The sequence below is a fragment of the Miscanthus floridulus genome, chromosome 16 (genome assembly GCF_019320115.1).
Source record: "Miscanthus floridulus cultivar M001 chromosome 16, ASM1932011v1, whole genome shotgun sequence".
NCBI lineage: Eukaryota > Viridiplantae > Streptophyta > Magnoliopsida > Poales > Poaceae > Miscanthus > Miscanthus floridulus.
The window spans coordinates 102,204,288-102,225,078 of record NC_089595.1 but is presented as its reverse complement, the minus strand read 5'-3'; the positions used below and the strand labels follow the sequence as shown (position 1 = coordinate 102,225,078).

The 20,791-nt window shown below is 40.8% G+C and overlaps 2 protein-coding genes across 2 annotated transcripts; one reads left to right on the top strand and one right to left on the bottom strand.

Moving 5' to 3' along the window:
• Positions 1–3,254: 3,254 nt before the first annotated feature.
• On the top strand, positions 3,255–3,794 carry LOC136511145 (uncharacterized). Its single transcript, XM_066505333.1, has one exon. It carries the CDS (start codon positions 3,255–3,257, stop codon positions 3,792–3,794), a length of 540 nt encoding a protein of 179 aa, XP_066361430.1.
• An 11,649-nt stretch (positions 3,795–15,443) lies between these two features.
• On the bottom strand, positions 15,444–17,644 carry LOC136511144 (uncharacterized). The gene is given in 2 exon segments (XM_066505332.1): positions 15,444–16,138; positions 16,933–17,644. Coding segments are annotated over 2 exon segments (1,407 nt in total).
• Positions 17,645–20,791: the final 3,147 nt, after the last annotated feature.

The following is a 20,791-nucleotide window of genomic DNA, read 5'->3' as shown; positions in this document are numbered from 1 at the left end:
GTTACAACAATTCTATATAGAAATTACAATAAGATTGTAACTTTAATATAAGTACAGTATAGTATAAATCCAGTATATATTGATAACAACTATAATTTGTCTGTCTATTCAAATCCTAGATGATATCTGGGCTTAGATGACCAAATCACTTACATTTCTTAACGCCACAAATTTATGGGATACAACCACATCCGTCACATGAATAACACTATAGTCTGGTCAGAATTGGGAAATAAGGTGTTGGAGGTTTTGACCTCGGCAATGCAGATCAGCGTATCACGTACGGGAATCAGAAGGATAGCACAGGAAAAACATATTTATACTGATTCAGGTACATAGTATCATACGTCCAGTTGGGAGTAGACCTTTTTTTATCTCTGTGCTCAAGTTTGCAAGAGGTTGTTGATGACTATTGCTGATGCCATGTAGCCTAAAGTATGCTATGGCTCGATCGGTAGCGATCGATTTACAAATATATTTCCTAGTTGGTTACAAGAAAATCCACATCTAAATAACTATCATATCTTGTAGAAATTGGCGTCCAAGCTCCTTACATCAGGTTACTTGTCCAGCACGTCTGATGATGCGCCCTGATTCGGATGGACCTCATCTTCGTCAACTTCGGCCTATTCCAATGGTAATGGGCTAATAATCGTACGATGAGGTACCTGTGTCCATATCACCGACAGAAAGCCATGTGACGTCCTTTGATTGGGCAAAAAAATTCGAATAAGGGGAAAGCTCAAATCACACGAGTGAACTTTAGCTTTCCTATTTATTTTAGCTCTTTTTATTCTTTCTACAAATTGTATTTATTACTAGCAAACGTCCCGAATGACTTGTAGAGTTGTAGTTCTATGATTTATGTAATGGTTGCGTCATGTGTTCCTATATATATTTATGTTATTATTGTTGTTGTTGTAAGCAAATATGCTTATGTATTGCAACATGATGTATAATTGTTCCAATATGTATTAGAATCGAACTCTGTATCATTAGATGCATAAAAATATGCATTTCTAACTCGAATATGAGCATGAATTGTCGGTCAGGGTCCAAAGAAACAACGAGAGACGCAAGGGCATTATGAAAAGTAAAAAAAAGACAGATGAGAGAATCCATTTGCTCTTTAATATTATAAATAATATAGATATAGATTACAAACAAGTGAAATTGATGGCAATGCAATTTTTCACTTTTTCCATTGATGGGGTCATTTTAAATGAATTGCTCAGTATTGTGGTGTTTTTATGTGCTTTTGTCTCGTTTTGGTTGTTTGTAGCGTTGGCTACATGTTTTGTAATAAATATAATAGTGGACTAATGCCTCTTGCCTCGAATAAGTTGAAGCCTAGCTATATTATATCTATATTTAATATTAAATATGACGATTATTTACTTCCATTCCTAACTCTCACCTCCTAGTCGGTTTCTCTATTTGTGATCTCTCTCCCATCCTCTCTTCTTGTTTTTATATGTGGTAAACATAGACCCACATCACAAATCTAAGTCATGGTGACAAAAGTGGACCCATGGTGTAGTCCAAGAGCCAATAGATTGTATCATCAACCTCCAACAGAGTGTCAGATACATTTTGGAGCTATGGAACCTTAGCTGGTCCAACTATCTAAGCCTAAGATCTCGTGCATCATGACGCGCGACACGTGTAAGCATATGGATCACCTTCTACCTTTCTTAGCCCGGCCGTCTAAGTCCCACGAACTTTGTACCGCGCGCATTACTTAGAACAACTAGGAAAGTAAGATAAGATAAGTAAGAATACCAAAATATTCCAAATAGCAGAATAAGAAATGAAAAAAATGAAGAAAAGAGAACCTAATCTCACCTCCTTCCGTACTATAAAGAAAATAACCCGAGATTTTGACCCTAAAGGAAAAAAAAGAAGTGTCTCTATTTAGAGATTTATCTACTTAGATAAAAAATAATACCCCTTCTATATTATTCAGTAAATGTTGATTCTCGAGGAAAAAAGCATGGATGTCCTACTCAAAGTCTCTTTTTCTTTTCAACAACTTATTGTTACGGTGAGTGCAATCTAAGAAGTATAGAAAGGATCTGATGAAATTGAAATCATTCAAACTAAAAAATGCAAATCTTTCTTATGAGATGAAATATTTAAAATCTTTTTCAGCTCTGCTCCTGAAAGAAAGGGGGACTTTTTTTTGGTTTGTGGCGTTGTTTTTTCCCCGAGTTCACATGACGTATGCAAACACGTGGCTCTCTTTCCACTTTCTTAGCTCCACAATAGGTGCATATATTTAAGCCCTTGTTTAGTTCGCGAAAAGTTAGAAATTTGGTTACTGTAGCACTTTCGTTTTTATTTGGCAATTAGTGTTCAATCATGTACTAATTAGACTCAAAACGTTCATCTCGCAATTTCCAACCAAACTGTGCAATTAGTTTTTTTTCGTCTACATTTAATGCTCCATGCACATATCGCAAGATTCGATGTGATGGATACTATAGCACTTTTTGGAAAAACTTTTCGCGAACTAAACCAGGGCTAAGATGTGCCGGTCTCTAGCTGATTTTTATAAGATTCGTGTTTCAAAGCGCCCCAGGCCTGTTTGTTTGGGTTTCAAGATAAAAAAAAATAACTCCAGAAAGCCAAAAACCAGAAACTTCCGAACTTTTGGCTTATGGAAGGAAGCTATTTGGCTTTTGAAGAAAAAAAAATAAAAACCTAGCTAAAATAGCCAAAAGCTCAAATAAACGTGCCCTTAATCTATCTAGTCTAGTTGTAGACCACACCGTGCAACTCCCAAGAGTTCGACGCGGACAACTGCCTGGTGCGAAAAAAAATGTGTTCACCGAATCCGAGTACGGAGTAGCGTTCGGGCACGCGCCGGCACCACAAAGCTCCGCCGGACTACGAATCCCAGCGCAATACACGCCCGCACCAATAAATAAGCGTTGTCTACTTGTCCAGGCAGACGTCGTATAGTATTAGGCCCCGTTGACTTCCCCAAAAGTCAAAAATTTTTGTACAGTAACCATCACATCAAATCTTGCGGTACGTGCATGGAGTATTAGATGTAGATGAAAAAAAAAACTAATTGCACATTTGGGCGAGAAATCGCGAGACGAAAATTTCAAACCTAATTAGTCCATAATTAGACACTAATTACCAAATACAAACGAAAGTGCTACAGTACCTAAAACCCAAAAATTTTTGAATCTAAACGGAGCTTTATACTCCGTATTTGGTAAGGCAGCAACGCACGCGCTCTTGACATGGCCCCTCTCCCGACGCGTCGCCGTCCCGGTGCGCTCCTACTGCTCCTCCTCGTCGGCCTCGCGCTCGCGGTGTCCTTCAGCTGCGCACACGCAGTCCGAGTCCCCGCCGCCCTTCAGGATGGCGGCACCGAGGCCGCTCACCAAGGACAAGCACCGGCCGGCAGCGGAGCCGTGCCGCTCGAGCACGCCGCCGCCGACAAGCAGGTCCACGACCACGAGCACGTCAGCGAGGGGGTCATGCGCGTGTCCTCCGGCAGCGGCGGCGGCTCCGAAGGGGGTTCAGGTTCTCGTTCCAGCAGCGGATCAAGTGGTGGTTCTGGTTCTTGTTCCAACAGCGGATCAAGTGGCGGTTCTGGTTCTCGTTCCGGCAGTGGATCATCAGGCGGCGGTTCTCGTTCTCGTTCCGACAGCGGGTCAAAGGGCAGCGGTTCCCGTTCCGGCGGTGGATCAAGAGGCGGTGGTAGTTCTCGTTCCGGCGGCGGCTCGAGAGGCACCACTAACTATGATAGCGTGCTTGACTCGCTCATGTTAGGTTGATCTCCACCGACGGTTAATTGGGTCCTTATCCGCGTCATAATCCGGGACGCTCAGCCTTTCTACTAGCTGATAGACCCCCGTCGCGCAGCGCTATAAAAGGACGATGGAGGCTAGGGGCACAAGTTATGAGGTTAGCAGTAGCTGCCAGTTCCTCACCGTTTCTAACCCTAGTCCGATCTAAAGAGATGCTGTGAGCAACGAGAAACGCTATCGCCTTTGATCGCCGTCACTGTACCGCGTCTGCACTGCTACGACATCGGCGGGCATGTTGCTGCGGCGCCATGGCTGCAACTTTCCTAGGGCGAGGTACATCACCAAGCCCATCTAAGCAGAAAATATTACCCACTGATCTACGCTTAAAAGTTCTTTCAGTTCCATCAATGGTACCAGAGCCATGGTGGCTAGTGTGTACATCGAGTGAGGGGTAAAAAATTAAAAAAAAACCGGAGAGAGAGAAGTAGAGGGTTTGATCCGGTTCGGACTAAAACCCTAACCCTAATCGGGGTGAAGAAAAGAACAACAAAGGGGGTCTCGATTTCGAGAACAACTCGAACCCTAACCCTAACCCGCGAAGGCAGACGAGGAAGATGAAAAGTAGGGCTAACCCTAACCCTAACCCTAACCCTAACCCTAACTCTAAATCAGATCAGCTCCGAGAAGAAAAGAAAGAAGATCTAAACAGAGAAGATCAAGGGGAAAGGGCAAAGGCTAGGGAGGCGGCTTACCTCGTCGACCTCCACTCACCAGATCACCCCGGGAAAGGGCCTTCGTGCTGGTGTACTACGGTCGTGCTAGGGCACCGCGGCTAGGCCGCTCGACGGTGGCGCGCTCACCTGCTGGGGAGCGTGCGCGCTGGCAAGGGGGCCAGCGATGACACCACCATCCCTCCACCGTGGGCTCACTCAGATGGCTCTCTACGCTCACTCGTTCAGTGTTGAGCCGCTCAGAGAGAGAATGGGGAGAGAGGAGTTAGTTAGGGTTTGGGAAGTGGAGTCGTGCGGGGTCAAGGGCAATGCCGCTAGACCGCTCGATGGCGATGCGCTCACCCCATGGTGGGCGCGTGCATCGGTGAGGGTACTGGCGATAGCGCCGCCATCTCCGACCACCATGTTTTGGGTGAGAAGGGAAAGAGAGCCGAGAGAGAGCCGTCTATAGCGAAGAAAGAGGAAAGGAGGGTGACGAATGGACCTAGGGTTTCCACCGGGGCGACCGCGACACGATTTTGATCGGACGAAACGCGCGGTGCACCATCCAATGAGATCCGACGATCGGTAGAAATCGGACCGGATTTGGCCCAGGCGGGTTTGGGGAATCCCCGCCTAGGCCCAGGTTGTGGCCTGGTGAAAGGGTCGAGATGGCGACTAGAGGGGGGTGAATAGTCCTTTTTAAAACTTAATCACGTTGGCTAACCGAAACAAGTGCGGAATTAAAACTATCGATTTAGCCAAGACTACACCCATCTATCTATGTTCACTAGCACCTTGTAAAGATACTAATCAAGTAACAAAGGTGCCAGGCTAGCTAGAGCTCACCTAACCAATTCTAGAAGCAAGGTCACATAAACCTATGCCGCTAGTACTTTAAGCAACAAGGGAGCTCCTACACATGCTAGTAAGCAAAAACACAAAGCCAACTAAGCTCACTAGCAATGCTCAATAACAAGGCAACTAATGCCAAATTAGAGAGCGCAAATACTTAGCTACACAAACTAAGTAATGTGACTAACAAGGTTACACAAACCAAATTAGTCACGTAAGAGAGCTACTTCTATGCTACACAAGCAAGAAGGTAATTAGCAAGCTACACAAGCTATCTAATTACAAGAGCAACAACATAAGCTTAATATATATGAAAGTAATTACAAGCTTGTGTAACGGGGATGCAAACCAATGGGAAGAACAAAGTTGACACGATGATTTTTCTCCCAAGGTTCACGTGTTTGCCAACACGCTAGTCCCCGTTGTGTCGACCACTCACTTGGTGGTTCGGCGGCTAATTAGCATCACCCGCTAAGCCCGCACGTTGGGCGCCGTAAGAACCTACCCCTTGAGTGAGGTTAGCTCAATGACACACTTTACTAAAGTTGCTCTTCGTGACTCCCACGGGGCGAGCACAATGCCCCTCACAAAGCACTTCTCCAGAGCACCGTATAAGCTTCTTGTGGGCTTCAACGGAGACCACCACCAAGCCGTCTAGGAGATGGCAACCTCCAAGAGTAACAAGCACCACCGGCTTACAACTCGATCACCTAGTGTCACTCGATGCAACCTCACGATGCAATCACACTAGAATCGCTCACTCACACAATTGGATGATCACTATCAAGTATGTGTGAGATGGAGGGCTCCTAAGCACTCTCAAGCATGGACACAAAGTCCCCCGAGGTGCTCAACACCAGCCATGGATGAAGGCCACTTCTATTTATAGCCCCAAGGGCTAAACTAGCCGTTAGCCCTTCACTGGGCAACTATCGGGTCGACCGGACGCTCTAGTCGTGTTGACCGGACGCTGGACCTCAGCGTCCGGTCGCCCGATGACAACCACGTGTCACCTACGTTCAATGGTATTATTTTGATCTCAACGGTCATCTTTTGACCGGACGCTGGACCTCAGCGTCCGATCGTTTACAGTAAGGTACCGACCTTGACCGGACGCATCCGGTCGCACGTGATCGGACGCAGCCCAGCGTTCGGTCACACTCTAGCTCCTGCATCACCATGCGTCACCTTGACTAGATGCACATAGCTAGCGTCTGGTCACTTCCAGCGCCAGCGTCCGGTCGATGACCGACGCCTACACGCTGTCTGCCACCACTAACCGGACGTAGGACCCCAGCGTCCGATCACCACATGACCAGCGTCCGTTGTACTCTGTGAGACCCTGTCTTTTCTATGTAGGGTATCGGTGGCACCGTCGGACTGTCCGCACTCTACGGGCAGGCACTCCGCCGGTGGAGTTTCTTCACCAAATTGATCCACATCAACTCCAACTTCATCTCCTTTGTAAATGTGCCAACACCAACAAGTGTACACCACCATGTGTATGTACGTTAGCTTTTCACAATCATTTCCCAAAGGATGTTAGCCACTCAACTTGCCACGTCACTTGATCCTAGCGACGATGCAAAGTTAGATCACTTGAGTGGCACTAGATGACCAATATGCAAACAAGTTTGCCCCTCTTGATAGTACGACCATCTATCCTAAACCCAATCATAAACTTCTCTACACACCTATGACCGGTGAAATGAAATGCCCTAGGTTATACCTTTGCCTTGCGCATTCCATTCTATCTCCTCCAACGTCGATGCAACACATGCACCAACACGATCAACAATGATATGATCCACTTCATATCATCACGTGATCATATTAGTTCATCGATCTTGACTTTACTTGCTCTTCACCATTGCCATCGTCCATCGACGCCAAGTCTTGCTCAAGCTTCACCGCCACGCGGTCCATCACTCCAAAGCCTTCGACTTGCCCTTCACACTTGCAACTGGTCCATCAAGCCAAGTCTTGTCTTGATCTTCTCCACCTTGATCACATGACTCAATGTCATGTCTCATGTGCATTTAAGCTCCTTCATCATCACATGTGTGAGCTTTGCAATATCTCCAAGCCATTTTCACCTTCATGGCATATGTTGCTCACACATATATACCTGTGGACTAATTACATGTGTATCTCACATAAACATAATTAGTCCACCTAAGTTGTCACTCAATTACCAAAACCAAACAAGGACCTTTCACCTGGGCGCAGGGACGGCGCGACACGCGTGACTGACTGGGCCATATTTTGTTGCTGGGCCTCAACAGCACGCAGCGCGCGAGAGGGTTTTGGCCCAAAATGCACAGTGAAATTTACGAATTGTTTTATTATTTTTAGAAGCAAATTTTGATGATTTTTGTTTAGTTTAAATCTCTGTCAAAATTTGAACCAACGGGATAATTTTTTCAGAGAATAGATGAGTACAGTAAAAATGCTTATGAAAAGTAGATAAAGAATTTTTTTTATATTTCCGCTGCAAAGTTTAATGGTGATTATCTTCTAATTAAATTTAAACCAATGAAAGAATTTAATTTGAAGAACAGTTATATTTAGTAAATTATGATTATATTTATCCTCTAATTATATTGGAACCAACGGAAAATTTTAAATTAGTGGAGTAGTCTATTTTGTTTAAGTCAGATTATGGTATTGTCATTTTCTGACCAACGTTGATGATGACAATATTATAATGAGTTCAAATTTGAGGTTTAAATCTCTGATAAAGTTTACATCAACATGGTCAATTTTTTAGAGAGTAGATAAGGACCAAGAAATGCTCCTAAACTAATAGAATGTATTTTATTAACATGTTTCCGCTGTGATGAAGTGTTCATTATCTTCTAATTAAATTCGAACCAATGGAAGAATTTAATTTTGAAGAGTAGTTATATGTATTTCAAGTTAATTTATGAGTTTTATGCATTAATTCTGTTTTCTACCCAATGGTGATGTAGAATTGATACAGAAGCACCTTGTTTTTTAACCAACGAGATCACTTGGTTGCATGTCAATAGGCTATAATGCTGGGGTATGTGAATAAAAAGGCTTGAGTCAAGCCAGTTCAGGACCATTTTTTTGTTAGTTTATTAATTTTCTGATTAAATTAGAACCAATGGAAAGATTTAATTGAAAAATAAAGTTTAAGTGAATGTTTTAGTCGTCATGATTAAGTTTTGTATAGATTTATTCCGCATGGGGAGAAGTTTTGGTATAGTACTTATGCTAGTCAATCCTGCATGGCGGAAGTAGTTTAGTGATGATTCACATGTTTTGTATCCCGCATAGCAAGAGAAGTTTGGATAGCTCTTATGCTGTCCTAATATTGACCATGACATAATAGAAATGTATGGTCATGGTCAATACTAACCAAAAGATAAGAAAAGATGCAAGCGTAACTTGCAAAAGTACTGCTAATGAAAGACGTCGTTGAGTTCTTGAAATGAAATAAAGAAAGTGTACTCCTAAATGGATTAAAAAATAACTTTGTTTACATGAGATAATCATGTGAATGAAGTAAGTTATAAATGTCTCCTCGTTAACAGGCTTTCTGAATAGTTCTCAAAATTATTGTAGTAAAGTTCATGCCATATTTCGAGGGGGAGAGTATTAAGGTCAATTAAGAAATATACTCTTCATTAAGAGTGAGATAAAGATTAATTAAGATGAATACGACCGTCGGAGGAGTACAACGGTCTCAACAATGATACCCCTAAGCAGAGAAATAGCTAAATTCCTGGACCTTTTAAAGTTCCAACAGGAAGATAGCATAGTCAGCCTCAAAGAAGTTTAGGTGGTGCTTAAAGCGCCATATGAGGTTTTAACAGACTAAACCCAAAATAAGATATTTAAAGATACACTATCTTTAAAAAAAGATGAGAAGATCTGGGAGAGCATTGTATGTAGAGGTATGTAGAGATCTAAGACTTGAAGAGAAGAGGGACTACATGCCCACTCTAATCACTCAGGAGCAATAAGTTTCTCAATACCTGTTGATGTTGTATGACTAATACAACACCTGTTGTTAGCTCTTCGAAGAAGATAAATAATATAAACAAGGATCTTGTAATACATGAGCCTATAGAATTAATTGCCTCTTGGCAATAAAGAGCAACAACAGCCCTATATAAAAGTGCCAATGGCTGAGGCCGATCTCAAAGAATTAGTAAACTAGTTTTTTTATGACTATGATGTCTATGTTAGTAAAGAGATTCAAATGAAGGGTGATCCCATCTCATTTGAAGAAGTCATGAGAAATATTTACTCATTTCAATGGCAAGAAGTTGTGAAAGTTCAAATGAATTCGATGAATACCAATGATGTTTGGGACTAAGAAGTAATTTCTAATGGAGCCAAAACAGTAGGTTATTAATGGGTCTACAAGACAAAATATGACTCCAAAGAGAATGTAGAAAGATATAAAGCACGACTTGTAGCAAATATGCTAAAGAGAATAAATAGATTATAATAAAAGTTTTCTCTCCAGTCTCTTGCAAGGATTCTCTTAGAATCATAATGATGCTAATGGCACATTACGATTTAGAGTTACATCAGATGGATGTAAAGACGACATTCCTCAGTGGAGATTTATATGAAAAGTTTTACATGGCACAACCAAAAGGTTTTGTCATGGAAGAAAAGAACGTATGGGATGTCACCTGTAGAAATCCATTTATGGGTTAAAACAAGTCTTTAGACAGTAGTATTTGAAGTTGATGAAATGATAAGAAAGTTTGTGTTTTAAAGAAAATAAGAAGGATAATAGCGTTTATGTGAAGATCAAGAATGGAAAATTCATTTTCCACATCCTGTGAATAGATGACATTCTACTCACGAGTAGTGATGTTAATCTGTCATTGAAGAAGAAGAAATTTTGTCCTCAAGTTTCAATGTGAATGGTCTTGGTGAAACGTCATTGGTTCTAGGAATCGAAATTCACCGAGATAGAAGAAAAATGGGGTATCAGGACTATCGCAAAGGCATACTTAGAAAAGATTCTAAAGAAATAAAGTATTGAAAGGACCTTGATGTCGCCTAGGAGGCCTAGAGGGGGGTGAATAGGCCTATAAAAATTCAACTCGAAACTTTGTTAGAACAGAGAGCGACACAGCTGGCCTTATAGGGCGGCACTGCCGCTCTTCAAAAATAAAGCAGACAACGTTGATATTTCACAGATAGTAACATGACCCTCTCAGCTGCTCAATCCTGCAAATTCAACTCAAAACTCTATTAGAACAGAGGGCGGCACTGCCGGCCTTATAGGGCGGCACTGCCGCTCTTTAAAAATAAAGCAGATAGTATTGAGATTTCACAGATAGTAACCTGACCCTCTCAACTACTCAATCCTACAACAGAAATACAAAATCTAGTTCGAAGACTAGATACCACATAAATCTCACACAAGAGAGGATCGAGCTACGAAACCCTAACAACAGCTAGCAAAGAGTTGAACCAGCAAGAACACAAAAATGAAGCACGCGGGACACAAAATTTATCTCATGGTTCAGCTCGCCACCAAGGCTTGCCTAAGTCTACGTTGTTGAGGCATCCACAAAAGGATTGGCTCATCACCAAGGCTTGCCTTGCCCTCATTCTCAAATCAATAGAATGAACTCTTCAAGTGAGGGGTAATTTCTTAACTACAGGATGAGGTTACAAACCTCCCAAGGCTGCCACACAAGTTGGCAAGCACAAGGGCGACGCCTAGCCAGCTAGGAGCAAGCTCCAAGAGTAACAAACCCTAGAACCGTCAGCCAAACGTGAACCAAATACTCTTAGACTTTGGGAATCAGTGGATCTACTCTCCAATAGAGTTTTGCTATCTTTTCTCTCAAGTTTTGATGGTGGAAATCAAGGATTGCTTGGGAGCTTGAAGGAGCAATAATGGAGGAGAGAGAGGTGAGCTTTGGTCTATTCAGTTTCAAACTGAACCATTGGAGAAGAAGGTTCTCTATTGTGGGCTGGCCCAAATGGTATTTATACCTCTTAGGTCCCAACAGTCGTTTATGGGTGGCACTGCCGCCCTCATAGGGCGGTACTGCCGCCCTAGCCAAAACAGGTAGAATCTGGAGATTTTTAGCTGGCTGCTTTGGCTGGGTAAGAGGATGTAGATCTAAAGTTTTGAGCATCTGGTTGCACAGTTGACCAACTATACTAGAATCCCTCTTTATAGTACAACTTTCTCTAAACTCAAATTCAAAGCATAAAAGAATGTAAATGCCTTTGAGCCGGTTGCCACTTCATTTGGCAATTGAGAACTATTATCGAATATGTTTTCCTCATTCTCATTATACCTTGATTATGTGACTTGAACCATTTCCATACATATGAGTTCATCTTCATGGCTTCAAGTCACTTCCACTAATGATTTGATCCTCAACACAATATGACTTGTCATAGCTTGATTAGTAACTCGACTCAATGCAAGTACTCTCTTCTTCACCTTAGCCATAGTACCTCAGTCGCCAAGCTATCGCTTGCCCTTCACCTTCGCTTAGTACCTCGAAGCCCTTTCCTTGCTATCTTCACCCTATCAAGCCATACTCAAGTCACGTTATATTAAGCATCCATTAAAAACATTTCTTCAATATTTTGATCCTTGCTTGAATATTTTTTAGATATGAATACTGAGATCAATCAAGCTTCAGTTTGTCTCACATAGAGACATACATGGATCAACATCAATATGGTCAAGCCAATTCACAATTCCTTATTCCCTTCTCATTTTGGCTTGACATTCCAATTGATCTTTTATATATTCATCCATGTAAGCAAACCAATGTAGAGACCGACTTATATCCACTATACATTGTCATTTACCAAGTATGTTTGCTTTCACATTATGCTATGATATCCCACAACATAAAAGCCATTTCATTGATTCCATTTGCATTGTTGTCTTTTGCTTGAACTAGATTGCTTCCAAAAACTTTCAATACAACAATATACAGTTTGGCATTCACTTTAACACAATGTGGCATATCATCAAGTTTGCCTACTAGTTGAACCTTGTATATACTTGTTAATACACAACCCACAAGTATATGCAATAGACTCAATTTCCTGTTCAACACTTAGCAAACTTATTAGACCTTTAATTGTGTTGTCATTCAATTTACCAAAACCCACTAAAGAGCTAGATGCACTTACAATCTTCCCCTTTTTGGTGATTGATGACAACACAACTAAAGCTTACAAGAGATTGATAAACATTAAGATTTTGAATCCTATTATATAGTGAGCTCCCCCTAAATGTGTGCATTGAAGGAATTCAAATTTTGGCCTCAAACGTCAAATGCACATATTTAAGATGAAGTATGGGAACTCCCCTATATCTTAGCATCAATGGGGTGCAAGTTGTAACATGATAACCATGATGCTCATGACAGTTCATACACTCAAAGATTACTGACAAGCAGAGGGTGGCATTGCCGCACTAGAGAGCAGCATTGCTGCACCTGTCTGACCAGCACAGGAGAAAACAAGCATCATTCAAGGCATGAATGCCACACCCTAAATTTGTGCATACAAGAGTACACAAAGTTCACTTAAGCACATTAACAATATGAGGTCAAGGGAGTGACTTGTACTATACTTCAACTGATTTGAACTCCTTGAAACTACTTGCAATTCAATAGTCTCAGCTGATTACTTTTTGTTCAAACTAGTTGCAATCACTTGCTGCTGCTTGTACTCTGATTGCAACTTATTTGGACCCTTGTGTGAGTTCTTTTCTTTCATTGAAACTCCTTTAGACCAAATTTATATTTCTCATATTTACTGATTCTTCATAACCAACTTGAGAGCTAACTCAATCTTATTGCCACAATGCAATCCAATTCCATTCAGTCAGTTTTCAGATTCTATCATCCTCAGAAAGGAAAAAGAAATCCATATCTCTCAGACCACCAGCCCAATATGCATGAAATTTGGTAGAGATCTTCATCTATGAGTCCTCTAACTTCTCTAAAAAATTTAGCTCATTTGAACTCCATTTGGTCTGTGAAAATAATTTTCTACCAGAACTGCTCAAATCTAAAACTGCACTATTAAAGCTGACAGAAACCAACTGAAAACTGATTTTCTTCAAAGCCAATCTTCATACCAATTGTACAAAAACAAGTACTAGATGTGTATAGCATGCTCACAAAGTTTCAGGTCAATTTATTAGTATTTGAATCTCCAAATCCATGCTTGAAGGCAGTCAACTCAGATTTGCAATTTTCTGGACAGATTTGATGATCGATGATTCTTCTTTTTTTCCTGTCCAATCTTTGAGGTGATTTCAGTTGAGAATACATACAAGATGTTATATCCATTCAGTCCTCTCATCAACACTCATAAACTTTTGATCTAAATGGTCTTTAGCAGCAATATCTTTTTTTAGGTGAAGAATAACCTTTAAGCTTGTGAATTAAATTAGCACAACATCTTCTTATTGATTTTCTATGAATAAGCTCAATCATAAGGAGACATTAGTAACACAAGTACTAGTTTTCCATTTAGTAACCATTTATATATGGATGACAAGAGGGTTACAAAAATGGAGAAACCTCATAACATGAACTAAATCTCCCTTGATGTCTCATGCACATTCTTTTGAGTGGAATGGAAATGTAAATGTGCATGGTTGGTCATTTAAGTCCAAAGGGCAGATTTAACCCATGTTATGGTGAGTGGCTAACATAGACAAATCTAATCCAAATTAACTAGAGAGAAAATATATCACATGGTTTTGGATTGATAGCCTTCATATAATAGCACACTCTATTTGAGAAACACATTCTCATTTAGTGAGACTACATAAATCACTTAGAGAGAAAGATTAGTCTCACAACTCTAGCCATAGATTAAAGTCTCCTTTTATAAGTGCTCTAAGTATTTGAATTTCTCACATAGCACTTTATTCATTTAAGAACTTGAGATTTTCACTCTATGTCTAGGTCATGGCAACAATAGTGTAATCAATTTGAACTATGCCAAGAGATACTCACAACCATTATAGCATGTAGATGCCCATAAGATGAGAATAAGAATTTGGCAATTTGACATATGACAAGATTCCATCAAGTAGGAAGTTCTTGACTTATGAGTAATAAGTCCTTTTACTTGACTTGAGCTTGATTCTTTATTCTTGGCCATTTTGAAATCTACTTGCATCCTCCAATGTGTACCAAGATTCCAAATCCATCAAACCAACTCATAATGTGCACGAACATAAACTTGCTTCATCTTGTTTTTCTTGGTTTGAAGTCCACAAAGGAAAGTCAAGTCACCTATGTTGCTTGATGTGGATGATCAATTCAATTTTGATCATATTTCTATTCTATGACTAGCAACCAATGAATATCCTCAAGTGCTTCTATTATCCTAAGTGGCTACACAAGACACAAAGGAGTTTAGTTTCAAATAAATTGTACTTGAGATTTAGATGTTACCACCCTTCTTGATTGTAATGGATGAGGTGGTCTTTTATCTTCATCTTGCACATATGAGGGTTGTAGATTTGTCCATGAACTAGAGTGAAGTCAGCTGCTCCTATGTAGGAGGGATGGAACTACCACCCTTAGGTGCGGCACTACCGCCCTGCTGATTTATAGCAGGGGTGTGCTGCACCTCTGCATCAGAGTTGTCAGCGGAATTTGGTATAGAAGCAACTTGAGGAGCTTCCATGTTTGTAGCATGTACTTCTTGTGGTCTTATATCACCAATGGCCATTTTCTTGATTACTCCACAAGGTGGTTCCTCATTACCTACAACTTGAATAAGATCTTGCTCTACTAGAAAGCCATTAAAAGCATCATATGGCAAATGATTCACTTAGACTTGAAGTACTCTAGCCACTCTTAATAATTTACAAACACACATATATTTGTCAACTATTAGAGACTACACATGTCAAGTGGCTAGCTAGCAAGGGTTAGGTACTAGTTACCAAGGTGAATATGAAGTTTGAAGTATTCCCATTAATTCATCTTCGGGTCAACCATATAAGAATATACAATGTGAATTGATTGATAGCTTGAGTGAATATTTTCAATCAACTTGCTCAAGCACCCCGAAGCTTCATATCACCTTCAAGTACCTACAACACTTACTAAGCACAATTTGGTACCCAAACTATGTTGGGTCTATTATGGTTAGTCACAAGAGACTTAGGCACCCAAATGGCCTGTGTGCTAGCACATGGTGAACCAATCATCTTTCTAGCACAAGTATCATTTTTGGGCCTCCTAAGCATATTTAAATCAATTGATAAGTTGAGCTTAGAAGTGTTACCCATGGGACAATCCTTACTTAAATGTCCCTTTCCTCTGCAAGTGTAGCATAGGCGGTTCTTGTTCTTTCTATCCTTCTCTTCTTGCACTTTGCTTGTTACCTTGCTAATGAACCTCTTTGTTGATGATGACAAGCCTTCACTTTTCTTATTAGGACATGAGCCAATTTCATGTCCATTCTCATGACAACCATAACACTTCCTCTTGCTTCTTCTTGTCTTGTTCTTTGGAAGTGTGGCTTGATCATCGACCTTGTTGGAACACATAGAAGCATTGTGTCCCATGTTGGAGAACTTGACATGAGCCATCTTCTTCTTCTCTTGGATCTTGCTCACGCCCTTCTCTTCTTTCTTCAAGGGGCAATCTCTGACATGGTGACCTTCTTTCTTGCACTTGAAGCAAGTGATGAGAGTCTTCTTTGATTGATGTTGCACCTTGATGGCCTTGGGAACTTTTTTGTTCTGTCCAGGTGCGGTACTGCCGCCGTCTGTGCAGCTGGCTGAACTACTGCATTCTGGACAGATTGCACTTCTTTAAGTATCCCCTTCACTTTGCCATTGTTGGACTTGTAACCCTTTTGATAAGGCTTGATGCATGCATTGGTTGATCCCTTCTCAAACTTCTTCACCATGTCTTCATGGTTATCTTGAGAAGGTTGAGCATTGCACTTGCCCTTCCATTGAATCAAGTCCCTTTTTAGCATTTCAACTTCTTCCTTGAGCTGTTCATTTTCTTTTGCAATGGAATCATCACAAGTTTCTACAATTACATGCTCAACAGAAGGTTGGCTTGCTTGAGAGCAACACTTATTAGCACATGATAAAATAGATGAACCTTGTGTATATGTGCATTTATGAGTGTGAGGTTGGTATGATTTTACCGTTGTTACCACAACCTCATGAGCAACTTCTAGCATGAGATGAGACTCCATAAGCTTCTCATGAGAGCACAAAAGCCCATCATGACTTTCTTGCAAAGTCTCATTTTTGCTAGTAAGCTTTTCCAACTTGTCTTTGAGCATATAAATCTGATCTTCTAATTGAGCAACACAAGATAGAGAGTTAATAGTATGAGTTTGCTCAATTGACAAGTTTTCATACCTTTGGACCAAGCTAGCATGTGAGCACTTAAGCTTTTCATGCTTTTTGGTCAACTTCTCCAAGCATTTGATCTTTTCAATGAGAAGCTCTTCTTGCTTGTAGAGATCTTCTTCTTGCTCTTGAATCTTCTCTATGAACTTGATCACTATCAACTTGTCTTTCTTGCTTAGACGTGCAAGGTGTTGATTAATCTCATCATCATCACTACCACTGTCACTGTCACTGTCACTCTCACTCTCACTTACCACTTTCTTCTCTTTCTTTGCCATGAGACCGATATGTGAAGTGGTATAGAGAGTTGAGCTTCTTGGTAAGGTGGATTCATTATTTGGCTTCCATCGATCACAAGCTTCTTCTTCCTTCAAAATGTTAGTCTCACAAGAACTAAAGAAAGTAGAAGTACCACATGTAAAAATATTGTTCTCACCAATTATTTCATTACCATCCAATAAGTCATATGTTGGCGAGGAAGTGAATGTGGCATGATCAAATAGGCCTTTTGAGAGAATCACTTGAGGCTCATCATTTGTCAATGAAGTTGAGCATTCCTCAAGTGGTTTTTCCAATGAGAGGTTGCTCTCTTCACATTTGGAGTTGCCATACATTTCCTTGAGCGTGGTCCAAATGATATGAGCATCACCAAGTGGTTTACCACCTCCAAATATGACATCATCAAGTACATCTTCACTCAAAGCACTAAATAAGACATTAGCAGCTTGAGCATTGAGTTGTAAGCATTTCACTTCCTCTCTAGATAGGTAGATCAAATCATCATGAGGAGGTGAAATGCTCACATCTACAATCTACTCTATTTAAGGACCCATGGTCCTAAAAACATCAAGCACACTAGCAGACCAAGATGTATAATTTGAGCCATCTAAAAGTAAAAGTTCTAGAGATACCTCCTCACTTGTCGACATCGTTCTCTCAAGGCGGTTAAGCCCGAAATTGAGAGCCAGACTCTGATACCAATTGAAAGGACCTTGATGTCGCCTAGGAGGCCTAGAGGGGGGGGGGGTGAATAGGCCTGTAAAAATTTAACTTAAAACTTTGTTAGAACAGAGGGTGGCACTGCCGGCCTTATAGGGCGGCACTACCGCTCTTCAAAAATAAAGCAGACAGCGTTGATATTTCACAGATAAGAACCTGACTCTCTCAGCTGCTCAATTCTACAAATTCAACTCAAAACTCTGTTAGAATAGAGGGCGGCACTGCCGGCCTTATAGGGCGGCACTGCCGCTCTTCAAAAATAAAGTAGATAGTGTTGAGATTTCACATATAGTAACCTGACCCTCTCAACTACTCAATCCTACAACAGAAAGACAAAATCCAATTCGTAGACTGGATACAACAGAAATCTCACACAAGAGAGGATCGAGCTACGAAACCCTAACAACAGCTAGCAAAGAGTTGAACCAGCAAGAACACAAAGTGAAGCATGTGGGACACAAAATTTATTTCATGGTTCAGCTCGCCACCAAGGCTTGCCTAAGTCCATGTTGATGAGGCATCCACAAAAGGATTGGCTCGCCACCAAGGCTTGCCTTGCCCTCATTCTCAAATCAAGAGAATGAACTCTTGAAGTGAGGGGTAATTTCTTAACTACAGGATGAGGTTATAAACCTCCCAAGGCTGCCACACAAGTTGGCAAGCACAAGGGCGATGCCTAGCCGGCTAGGAGCAAGCTCCAAGAGTAACAAACCCTAGAACCACCGGCCAAACATGAACCAAATGCTCTTAGACTTTGGGAATCAGTGGATCTGCTCTCCAATCGAGTCTTGCTGCCTTTTCTCTTAAGTTTTGATGGTGGAAATCAAGGATTGCTTGAGAGCTTGAAGGAGCAACAATGGAGGAGAGAGAGGTGAGCTTTGGTCTGTTCAGTTTCGAACTGAACCGTTGGAGAAGAAGGCTCTTTATTATGGGCCAGCCCAAATGGTATTTATACCTCTTGGGTCTCAACAGTCGTTTATGGGCGGCACTGTCGCCCTAGCCAAAATAGGTAGAATCTGGAGATTTTTGGCTGGCTGCTTTGGCTAGGTAAGAGGATGTAGATCTAAAGTTTTGAGCATCTGGTTGCATAGTTGACCAACTGTACTAGAATCCCTCTTTATAGTATGGCTTTCCCTAAACTCAAATTCAAAGCATAAAAGAATGTAAATGTCTTTGAGCTGGTTGCCACTTCATTTGGCAATTGAGAACTATTATCGAATATGTTTTCCCCATTCTCATTATACCTTGAATATGTGACTTAAACTATTTCTATACATATGAGTTCACCTTCGTGGCTTCAAGTCACTTCCACTAATGATTTGATCCTCAACACAATATGACTTGTCATAGCTTGATTAGTACCTCAACTCAATGCAAGTACTCTCTTCTTCACCTTAGCCATGGTACCTCAGTCGCCAAGCCGTCGCTTGCCCTTCACCTTCGCTTAGTACCTCGAAGCCCTTTCCTTGCTATCTTCACCCTATCAAGCCATACTCAAGTCACATTATATTAAGCATCCATTGAAAAACATTTCTTCAATATTTTGATCCTTGCTTGAATATTTTCTAGATATGAATATTGAGATCAATCAAGCTTCAGTTTGTCTCACATAGAGACATACATGGATCAACATCAATATGGTCAAGCCAATTCACAATTCCTTATTCCCTTCTTATTTTGGCTTGACATTCCAATTGATCTTTCATATATTCATCCATGTAAGCAAACCAATGTAGAGACTGACTTATATCCACTATATATTGTCATTTACCAAGTATGTTTGCTTTCACATGATGCTATGATATCCCACAACATAAAAGCCATTTCATTGATTCCATTTGCATTGTTGTCTTTTGCTTGAACTAGATTGCTTCCAAAAACTTCCAATACAACAATACATAGTTTGGCATTCACTTTAACACAATGTGGCATATCATCAAGTTTGCCTACTAGTTGAACCTTGTATATACTTGTTAATACACAACCCACAAGTATATGCAATAGACTCAATTTCATGTTCAACACTTAGCAAACTTATTAGACCTTTAATTGTGTTGTCATTCAATTTACCAAAACCCACTAAAGAGCTAGATGCACTTACAAGTATGTATGCGAGTAAACCTACGCCTACTCCTATAGTCAAGGATAACAGTTTTGGGAACTTTAAGTGTTCCAGAAACTGATTTGAGATCGATCAAATGAATATAGTTCCATATGCTTCAGCTGTTGGAAGCTTGATCAGTGTACAAGTACAAGTAAGAACCTACCCTAACATAGTTTACGTATCTAGGATATTTTGGTAGAAGTCCAGTCCAGATATAGATCACTGGAATAGAGATGAGAATGTCTTGCAATTTTGCAAAGTATCATATGCCTCATGTTGAGTAAGATAGAACAAGTACTCTCAAATAGTTGAGGATACAAAAGTTAAGTCTTGGCGAGATGTGTAGTAAAATCCACAGTAGTTGCAAACACTCACAGTTCGAATATTATTATGAAAAAGAAGGTTAAGGGAATCTATACCCGGATTTAACAATGGTAGACAATAATAATAACCATTTAAAGTAAGTTAACTCCTAAGACAACAGGTCAAGTGTGCTGCCAAACGCATTGACACTAAGTTATATGTTGTATAGGAGAAAATCCATAATCATTTTGAAAGCAATGAGCATATAAGTATCAAGCAAGTACTTGCGGATCTGCTTACCAAAGGCTTACCACCCAGTGTGTTCAGAGAACACACAATCGACATGGGTTTATGGAAAAGTCTATGATTTCTGGATACTAAGGGCCTAGTTGAGTATCTATTTCAAAATAGAGAGGTGCATTGTAGCTGTTAAATCTAATGGCAAGTGACCGTGACGATAAGGCACGCTCTATGCACTGATCTGTGATGGAATAGGAAAAATAAAAGAAAAGTTAAGTTTAAGTCATAAGGTGAGATAAAGGAGGAGAATGTAAGGTTGATCTCCACCAATTGACTCAACGACCAATTAGGCCCTTGATCCGTGCCCTGATCGGGGACGCTCAGCCTTTCTACTGGCTGATGGGCCCCCATCGTGCAGCGCTATAAAAGG